General features: G+C 34.3%; 1 protein-coding gene across 1 annotated transcript; it reads left to right on the forward strand.

Moving 5' to 3' along the window:
• Positions 1-41: 41 nt before the first annotated feature.
• LOC128192222 (deleted in malignant brain tumors 1 protein-like) lies at positions 42-9369 on the forward strand. Its single transcript, XM_052864761.1, has 9 exons — positions 42-196; positions 5027-5177; positions 5340-5590; positions 5682-5850; positions 6763-6974; positions 7118-7314; positions 7418-7809; positions 7942-8270; positions 8384-9369. The coding sequence occupies exons 1-9, from the start codon at positions 139-141 to the stop codon at positions 8755-8757; spliced, it is 2133 nt and encodes a 710-aa protein (XP_052720721.1). The 5' UTR covers positions 42-138; the 3' UTR covers positions 8758-9369.
• The last annotated feature ends 1974 nt before the right edge of the window (positions 9370-11343 follow it).

The following is an 11343-nucleotide window of genomic DNA, read 5'->3' on the forward strand; positions in this document are numbered from 1 at the left end:
CAGCACATAATTCAGGAATCCAGACTATGTTGGGACATTTAAATCCCAAATTTTGTATGCGCATCTGCAGGTTTGTGGACATCTTTCTAAAAACATAAGACTGATTGATGACCCAGTGCAACAAACAACATCGAGAAAATGCCTGGAAATTTGACGTGCCTACTGTTTTTCCTTTTTGCTATAACCACTGCAACAGGTACTTTTTTCATTTCATAATGCATTTTCTTCACAAATACAATTTTTGCACCCCAAAAAAATTGATAACACAAGGCACCTTGGAAAGGACCATCCTTAAAATTGACATAAGAAAACTCCTTTCGTTTTTGCCTTTATTTTATTTATTTATTTATTTTATTTTATTTTTTGCCTAAAAAAGTCATCTGAAACGATGACGTTCTGAAATATTTTTGATATATTTTTTTTACTATTTGAACTTATTTGATAATAATACGTCGTGTAATTTGCAAGGTTGTTCAACTTAAGAACACGAGCGACGTCACGTCGTAGTCTTTTAAAGAAGGGACCATCCTTGTTGTGAACAAATATATATGAAGCCTACTGAACAGCATTTTAATCGTTTATTTAACATTTATATTTCCATTTATTGTATAAGATTTTCATTTGTAATGAACAATTTGCTGTAAGGATTTATGTTTTTATCTTTCAGTTATTTTTTGCATTTGATGTGCATTAAAGTTTAGTTTTTGTATTGTGGTTTGTTCAACTTTATTGCAAAAATAAAAATAAATATTTCAACAAATAGAAAAATAATCCAGCAAAAGTTCATACCAAACAAAAACGGTAAAAATGAAAAAAAAAAACTGAGAGAAAAGTTCAGTGTGTAAAAATATAATGCAAAAGGAAAATATGTAATACTAACTTAATTTGTAAATACGTTAATGTTTGATTAAAAAAACAAAACAATTATCGGCAGTGCATGAAGTATTTTCCCTTATCAGACATTTCTAAATATGAACAATTTGTTCGTAGCAACGTTTATATTTTTCGTAGGATTGTCGAAGAACTATGCCACAATTGCGCAGTTATCTTTGATCGAAACAAATAAGATTTTGAAACCTAGTTGTTGATTAAAAGTGGACTTTAAAATATCTTAAGGCATAAATTACGGTAAATAGTATTTTATAACTGACACAATGCGTTATTTGTCATAAAGGTATGAAATTATAAAATATAGGCAAAAAACTTGTGATTTTGAGTGGGGAATAGTACAAGAAATACGTTTGGAGAGGGCAAAAAAATTATTTAAACATGTAACTAAGGTCGGGATTCCATGGCATCATGGAAAAGTTTTCGTTATATAGCATCTACAATGAACATTCTAAAAAAAATTCTAACCGGATTAAAATCAAATTCTTTGATCCGCCCACGTAGATCACCGCAGGATCTAAAGTAACTCAATGCATGCAGAGGTGTCATGTTCTATTGAACCCTCAAATATTAATCAAAAGTTCGATTGCAAGGTTTTTATGAATTGTTTTAATTTTTAATGATTTGTGTGCTACCAAAACTTTCTGTCGACACTTATTTATGCGTCTCAGATTGTAAAAAAATGCCTAAGTTCCCGAATTGCATTATCCTCCAATCATCATTTTTTCTGATATTAGGATCTAACAAGACAATTATATATACAAATCTGAAAAATAAACGCCTCCTTCATGAAAGTCGTCATAACGCTAAATAGGTCGAAATTACGATTAGGTTTACTTATTATAACACTGAAGGAAAGAAAAAAGTAAGTGATAATCTTTAATCGAAAAGTCTACTTGTCAGATCTTTATGTTTCATGGTGAGATCTTTGTGTCGAGTTGTAAAATATTTATGCTGTCATGCCATAGTTTTGTATATGGAATGTTGACCTCCATGTCATTGCAGAGGTCATTCCCTTTTGACATTAATTTCAAATTTACCAAAAATCATTAATCGATTACATCGAAATAAAGGTCAAAACAGGATTGGCACCTGTGTTAGTCAATATGATATAAAGCTCTTCTCTGCTGCTAAATCTAGTTCTTAAAGCAGAACATCTAATATTTGCATTTGCACTCTTTAAATCTTTTTAATGCACAAAAAGACCACATTTCCGGAATTGTGATATTTTTTCTCCACGAAATTTTACCTTAGGTAGTGGAATGCTCAATCGTTGTTATCTTTTTTTTTGAACGGTCACCGCAACTTTGTTATCAAATTGGGTTATTTCATATCTTTGAGTTGGGATTTATCTGAGTAGAGCAAAGAAAATCTGATTTAAAACTGTTACAATTCTTTCTCAAACTTTTGATTATTAATTTAAAATGAAAATATTGTACATTCTTTCTAAAACTTTGAATTATCAATTTTAAATTGAAATATGGAGCACTTTTTTTTTGCTTTATTTTTGGTCTTTACACACTTATTAGGCAAAAGAAACCCATTTAACGGGCTCTAAATGGTGCAAGACAACATGTGTGTAAACTGATTATTGGGTTGAAAAAATAAGTAATTGCCTCCGATTTTAAATTTGATTACACAAGACAATTCGCCCCTAATTCAGGGCAATTTGCCTAGTTCAAATCTATTTTTCCCTTAGCAAATACACGATTCACCTGAAGTAAAATGCTTTCGATCACCATTTTTTTTAGAGCTGCTTGGTCCGATTTTATATCAAATTTTATGCACGCTTTTAAAAGATGGTTATGTTAAGTATATGTATAATAATAGACATTGCAGTAGTTTTCCCAGCCAATTAAGCCAAATTTTAATGAAGAAAAATACGTACAAAATTTGCTCACAGCACAAACGACATAAAAGGGTACCGCGTTAATTCGCCTCATGTTAAATTTCACCCCTGACGACGAGACGGGTATGGTTGTATTACGACATTGTCGTCGCTTTGAATATAGGTCGAAATGATCAGACAAATTACAAATAAACATGTGTACGTTTTATTTGCTAATATTTCTGAAGTTTGCTTTCTTTACAATCGATGCATAGCATGCGGGGGACGAAATCAAACGGTTTATTTTTCGAAACATTCCCCTGGTGCATTATGGTTTGTTTTTTCGTTTGCCCAACAAATTATTTTTATTTACTTTGAATATTTCTAACTTTGAAAGGAGACTGATTCTGCTGATGTAAATAGGAGAAAGTCTATAACTTTCTAAGATAATTGGTTTGTGTGGAAAAAATTTTGATACTGTAATAACAAATAAATCGGACCAAGCAGCTTTAAGTTTACTTTGGAAAAAATATGTTTCAATTCTTTAATAGATCTTTTTTCCACTCCCTTAGATGATCTCCCATTTGAACAGATTTCTCCTTTTTTCTTTTACCGAAGGATGTTAAGCAAAAATCAAACTATAACTTTGTTTAAAGCCCCCCGATTTCGCCACTCCATTCCCCCATCGTCTATTTGCTCTTCTAGCTGCTCTGTCACCATTTCCAATTCAATCCTCAACTCAAATCTTTAAGAGAAATGTACATAAATCTGAAGTCACTCAGACTAGAGGCCTAGTATTGACGTGAGAAAGTCGGTGACGGCGGGGCCAGCCGTAAATCTCTCATAGGCATACTTAAACTTTTCTTGGCTTCCTTCCAAGCTAACTCAATTACCCAAAGAACACCACTGAAATACTCCAACAACCCCAATGAAATACCCCAAGAACACCACTGAAATACTCCAAGAACAGCACTGAAATACCCCAAGAACACCACTGAAATACTCCAAGAACACCAATGAAATACCCCCAAGAACACCAATGCCTTTCGTGAACTTGGACATTAGGATATCGAACAACCCTCGTATGTACAATCATTATCTCTTTGGACTCCAAATCATGCCTTGGGACGATGACCAATGCCTCTCGTAAACTTAAACTCATCCTTCGTTACTCCTTGAATTAACATGTACCAGTTTATGATAAAATTACTCTTCTACTTTTTGTCACAATACAGGATAGAAGCTACATACCAATTGTAATATCACAACAATTATAAAATATTAAAGACGGCATGTGCACCCAAATAAAATGGCCAAACCGTGTGGTTTACCAAGACACCATTTCCACTTAAAGCGACTGCAACCATGTAGTTTTATTGAAATATGACTTTGGTGATTTGGCATTAAATTGTACAGCGATGTTAAATATCTATAATAACAAACGGTAAAAAAAAAACTTATGCCATTTGAAGAATGACTCTGGAGAACATTGGACCATAAATCCTATCCTATTTAACACACATGAAATATATTAAAATAGGGAAAATGGCAGATGTTTGAATAATAGAAGTGACATGTTTGCACTTTTTCTTCGAAGGAACTTTGAAAATGTTTTTGTAATACCATTGTATAAAGAGGTTTGTTATTGATTTATCTTACCTATTGTATAATGATCATAAAATTTTATATTTTTATAGCTTACTTTAAAATCATCATTCTAGGAATTGTGGTTTTTCATTAAGAAATGTAGAGTTTCCTGCTTGAATATGATTTTGGGATTGAGCTTAAACAAAACTTTTGAACATTTTTTTAATTCCGAAGGAAAAACTTAATTTCCAAAAGAAAACTTATACAACTCAGGAAATTCTTTCATTTTATTAAAAAAATGTATTGGATTTCGATAAAATTTAAATGAGTTTTCTGTAAATGCTGTAGGAAAAATGCTCCTCCCTGAGAAATGATCATTTCCAATGGAATTTGAATTTCAATTTTCAAAGGCACACACCAGAGGAGGCATCCCAAAGCTAAAGCAGTTATATACAGTTATATACTTACATACTTTGCATTGGCATAGATATCCCGCAGAGTACTATGGTGTGTAGCGATTTCTCTTAAAGTCAAGTTGTATTAATTGTCACTTATACCGGGAATGGTTTGAATACTCCCTCGGTGAAACTTTAAATACTTATAATAGCTTGGATCATACACCTCTTGTACATGTACTGTATCCGTAGTACTAATGTTGACTTACTGGTTTTAGAATTTGAATGTAAGAAAAGAATTGAATCAGTTGTTTGTTTTTATTAACAGGTCTACTAACAAATATCACACTGACTGGCATTAATGCCAAAAGGAACGAGGGGAGACTGGAGGTGCTGTGTAATGGTATCTGGGGAACTGTGTGTGACGACATGTTTGACTACAGAGCGGCAGCGGTCGCCTGTAGAATGCTTGGATTTAAGTAAGTTTAACAATTCTGGAAACGATGATGTACAAGTTCATGATTAAAAACAAATTTAAAATCCCTCAAATGCTAGTTTAAACGATATTCTAGTTTAAGCAAGTAAGTTTACTTGTTATAATATGTGCTGTCGTGCTTTATCATCCTGTTTTGATACTCTAGCGAAGGTGGAAGATCCATTTCTGCGAAAGATACATACGGAGTTGGAACAGGGCCGATTTGGATGGATGATGTGGTCTGTGATGGTACGGAGCGGTCGCTTGACCAGTGTCAGTTCCTGGGGTGGAACATCTCAAACTGTGTCCACAGCGAGGACGTGGGGGTACATTGTAACGTACCTAGTGACCCGACCAGCCAATGCTGCGGATCAACGACCCAAGCCCCGGTCACTGTTCAGCCAAGTAACTGTACAGGTCAGTCACGTCTTTCATTACTTTTAGAACTTTCAAAAAGTTGAAGGTCAGATTGTAGTCATATAAAGTATTTTAAAATATTTTCGTACAGTACCTCAACCTAACGACCCGAAGGACTGGGACATTCGATTAGTTGGACCCAACAATTATATAGGCCTGGGGTTTGTGGAGGTGTACCTCAACAACCAGTGGATGGCCGTCTGTGACGACCTCTGGGGGACAGCTGACGCCCAGGTGGTCTGCAAGAAACTCTGTTTCGAGTAATGCACATATATGTATAGGTGTTACATTCGTAAATTGGTTATTACCAAGTTTGTAATAAATATAGAACTATTTTAACAAGACCTTGGACTTTCAGTAGGATGTAATGATCTATTTCTTGCGTCAAAACAAGTTAAAATGACGCTGGTTTCAAGTGAAATATACACCGATTGCTTAGTCTTTGCTCAAAAGCCAGACAAATCCTGTTGATTTCAAAGAGCCATGGCTGAGTGGCCTACAATGAAATAGACAGGCCTATGTCACTTTGCCGTTTGACTTTACTACACAAAGTCCAAGCTCTTGTTAAAATGGTTCTAAAATTTTTACAAGGTATTGTTAAGAATCTCAGATTCGCTATATTTGTGTTCGTACTTAACGAGTTTTACTGTATTCAATGTTTCAAGCATCGGTATTTCATGAAAGAAAATGTATCCTTTTCTAACATTTAAGCATTATGTTCAGTTAAACAGGAAATTGATTGCTTTAGAAATCTGATATGTAAAAATAATTATAGCGGTGAAAATAGTTTGTTCTATATACAAAACTATAAAGATACACCATTTCTTTGACTAAAACATTGCCTAATACATAAAACGCGTGCTTAAATTTAAAGATATGATTTTTAGAAAGAAATTCACAGAAATATTAAAAAAATACATTTTTTTTATTTGCTCTAAAAATAACCATTGGCAATGTAAAATTTACTATGTTATACTTGGGTAATATAAAGACATGGGTAATATAATTTTTAAATATAACATGTTCAAACGGCGCAAATTCGAATTTAGTACTCAACACTTTCCTCAATTTTTAACATTTGTTGGGCAAGGAACATTTTTCAGTGTAATTGTTCGTTTGATTATTATCCGTATATGGAATCTAATGTTAAATGTTCATCTCTGATATTTTAGCGACGCACTGGCTCGCGCTGGCTCCATTATTGACATCAACTACGTTCGTCAAAACGTAAGTTCTGTGTATGGTATTGATAACGTGGAGTGTAGGGGGACAGAGACTTCTCTCAGAGACTGTCCATACGTTTCTGGGGCCAATATTGACTGTAGTGGCATTGATGAATACGCCAGCGTGACGTGTACCATACTTAACAACGCACCACCCAGCCGTAGGTCTCTCTCTCTCTCTCTCATAATTTTATACATTAACGCTATTTTTTTTTTAAGTATTATTTATATCAATAAAAAGCTAATAAAAATGAGCATATCTAGCAAGAAAGCAGCTTCTTTACTGTATTACTTACAATTCCAGCACCTATCCCCACCTTGCAGTGTGATAATAGACGCCTAGAGGCATCTTTTAGTCGTGCGCATGACGAAAACCTGGAAGAGAAGTTTTTGTCGGTTTTTTATCCGACTCCCGGGGTTGTTTGTTACGTCCAGAAGTCGACCAATGCATCCTACGTGTCTATCAGTATACCATTTGACCAATGTGGAACAAATGTCTCTGTAAGTTAACATTTTATACATGTATATCTTGGCATTTGAAAAATGACCTTACTGTTTTGCGTGTTTGCAGTATTTACCAATTTTATGTACACCTTTTTTCCAGAGAAATGCTACACATATTATCTATTCCAATGTTATTCGGTATGGATACACGACCATTGAAGGCAACATCACCAGAGAAAACTCTTACAGAGTGGAAGTCTCGTGTGACTTTCCGCGAGACTTGTATGCCAGCCAGGGGATGATCCCCCAGACGGAGAGTGTTACACAGAGAGCCCCTGGATCATACAATATCAGGATGGACTTCTTTAGGAATAATTCCTTTATTTACCCGGCGGTGAACTATCCATTAGTTCTGATACTGGGAGAGTGGCTTTACGTTGCTCTTACACTGGAAGAGGCGGACTCGAATATAAAACTGGTGGTCCCCGACTGTATAGCCACGCCTACTACACAAGCAAATCATCCTACTAGTTATCCACTATATGTAGACAAGTCAGTATAAGTCTTTATATAAAAAAAAAATTCCAACTTACCATTCAAATGTTTTTGGGCATAAATTACTGTAAATATGTAAATCATAGTTAATGTCAAAGATTAATATTCCATTACTTATTTCTCTTTCAGATGTCAACGCGACCCAACCCTTGGGTTCTTTCCACTGAACGCAACCTCCTTTGGGTTTCGGTACCAAACATTCAAGTTTGTTCATTTTGATCAGGTCTACATTCACTGCAGGGCTTTTGTGTGTCTGTTGAGCGAGAAAAACGAGGAGTGTGACAGAAGCTGTAACTCGACATTACACTCAACTCCCCGTCCTCTCACACGGGACAGACGACAGGCCATAACGAGGACCTCGTACTCCAGAGAAATATATCACATTCTGAGTCCAGAAATTTTCATTTTTAAGAAAACGGGTGATAATTCAGGGGACAGAGAAATAGATATCCCGAACGGTACGTTTCATTTATAACTGTTATGGCCTTTGTTGTTGTTTATTTACGATATAAGATGTCACCATGACGTTTGAATTATTCATTGAGCACCCTTTATTTATTTTTGGATTTAGATTCCTTTACAATTCCACTAACAACACGTGACTTGGCGACTACAGATCGACGATCAACCGGAACAACACAGTTACTGACAACACAACCAACAACCGACAAAGCAACAAAAGTACCCACTACTCAGACAGGCACACTGACAACTGCTTCAACTACTCAAACACAAGCAGCACAAGTTCCTACAGCAATATCGACAAAACCGAAAACAACGCAGATAATAATGGCAACAATGACACAACTACCATTTGTAGCAACAGAACAAAATGAACCCAAAGATGATAGTCCTAACTCTTGCACGAAGCTTTTTGACGTTTTTCAATTCATTTTCTTTCAAGTTATAGCTCTAATTTTAGTTTGCGCTTCTCTGAATTGTTAAGCAAGAGATCAATATTTTAAATTTTAGGTATTGAAAACTGCTTTTGGAAAGTTTTCTCTCTTCTTTCTGTTAGTGTTGACTTTTTTTTTCTTTTCTATGTATAGATTTATTTATTTTTTCTTTTAGGAATAGTTGCTAGGTTCACTTTTTTTTCAATCTAAATTTCAAGCAGTCTTCGAGATGTCAGCATTATTAATCAAACAAAAAAACCCGTTTTAAATCATCAATTGGCAGCACTTAAATACTTCACTGTTTAAATATTGATGTATTTTAGTGCTTTATTAGTCATAAACGGATTTCCACGAGCCTTTTGCGCATATTGTAAAGATGAGGGGGCAAAACTTATCCTTAAACATACATTTAGTGGGGTGAGACACTTAGCGCGCCTTACTCTAAATTCAGTAAACTCGTATCTTTAAATTAATCCTACTTATCATTTTTACGAAATTCTTATATATTTATGAAAACAATACTGCAAAAACATGTACTTCAAAATTTTTCTGAACACACAAAATGCCCTTATATAAATAGTGCCTGTTTGGGAGGGTAACTGTTGAAATTGGCATCCTGAGAAAACCATTGTCAACCGACGCGAAGCGGAGGTTGACAATGGTTTTCGAGGGGTGTCAATTTCAACAGTTACCCTCCCTAACAGGCACTATTTATTTTATCATACTGAATGTCTTATTTTTAAAGAAAATTTTACTGCTTTTTTATAGACATAAAGTAAATTCTACGGCGAACTGTACACGCATAATTTACGCGCATGTAACAATTCGTTGTGTTACCCGTTGCCAAGTGTGTTGCTAACGCAGAGGGTAATCGAACGGATTACCAACTGCGTCTAAACCAATCAGATTTCAGTATTTAACATGAAAGTATAATAATAAATAATATCAAACTTACTGAAATCAACGTACATGTTCTACTGCTTAAAGAATATGTACTAAGAAAGAACCAACTCGGATACAACATCACAGAAACCAACTACGCCTTACATAAAGCTAACACAAGATGTGTCCTTATACCATCACAACATTGGAAAAACCTTTTTCTATCAACGTTAACAACAAAACTATGCAGCTTAGAATAAAAGAACAGAAATATCTTGAATAAAGAATAGTGACTGTCTTTGCAGCATAAGAAAAAGGAACAGAAACTGTCAATGAACAGATTTTCGGATGATCTGTTTCTACCAGACATTCTGGTAAATAGAAAAAATAATACTATACAAATATTGACTGGGGTTGAGGGCAACATTGATTATATTAGCCCCCGAGGGACGAAATATTGCCCGACGCGAAGCGGAGGGCAATATTTTCGTCCCAAGGGGGCTAATATAATCAATGTTGCCCGAAAACACACTCAACATTTGTTTTGTTATATGGAGAAACAAAACAAAGTTTAAGAAAGTAATTGAAAACAGATCGCCGTAATTTTCTCAGCTCAACAAAGAATTCACGATTTCAATTTTGTGCAAAGTTCATTTCCAAAATACCCTCAGCATCAAGCGATCACTGGTAATATTCCGCCGACCGTAAGAATTAACATACAAATGTTCTACCTGATTTAACTTCACAGTAATTTGTTATGATAGCAAAACGTCGCATTGCGCGTCCGTTGTTTACTTGCCTTGACTGGCTGTCTATTATGACGCCACCTTGTTTTGGAGTCGCGAAGAATTATTTACGTCATCGTTTACGAATCAACAAATCGGAGTCGATTATTTGAAATAGAGGGAATGTTCTCTAGATATTATTCCTAGCCGGTCAATATCAAAAAAATATTGACCGGTCAATATTTTTTCGACGAGCTAATACTACAATTATTGACTATTTGTCTATATAGAGTTATATAGTGAGAATATACTACTGAATATAACAAATCACATTGTTACAGAAGCTTTTATCTTTTTAGTTTATGTACATTTATTTATTTGTTATTACTGTTTAATTTAAATAATTCAAGAAATATCATTATTGTCTATTCTTTTTAATATATACATGTATAACTTATATTGAAATTGTGGGAAATATGCTTCATAGTATCGAAATCATCGTGATTTGTAATTTAAAATATTTTTCTGTGTACTTTCTTTCTTGGTTGAATTATACGTCTTCCAATTTGCAAATATCCGAAAGATTGTAAAGGTTACCTGAATTTACGATCGATCAATAAAAAGATAACACCTACGAAACTATTCAGGTTTTTGTTCAAGTGTTTGCTCTCAAGAGTTACGTCTGAATCTACAATCCAGAGCATAAAAAACAGCAAATCTAGTATCATGGTGATATTCTGATTCATAAAACATATAAAGGTGGTCATATGACTGAAATACCCGGCGCATGAAACCTCAATCCCTCTATCCCAGGTAAGTTTTGAGTGAAACCATTACTCCTAGTGCCCAATCTGGCATGTGTATGTTTCATAAAATGAATATTTTTTCAACTTCTGAGTACAAATTGGAAAGGATTTATTTATAAAATAATAATAATAATTGTAATATGCAATGTCACAAACATTCTCAATATATCAATTGCAATATAATCGTTTTAAATAAAGTAAATGGTTTTCAATACATCAATA

Source organism: Crassostrea angulata, chromosome 7 (assembly GCF_025612915.1).
Source record: "Crassostrea angulata isolate pt1a10 chromosome 7, ASM2561291v2, whole genome shotgun sequence".
Classification (NCBI taxonomy): domain Eukaryota; kingdom Metazoa; phylum Mollusca; class Bivalvia; order Ostreida; family Ostreidae; genus Magallana; species Magallana angulata.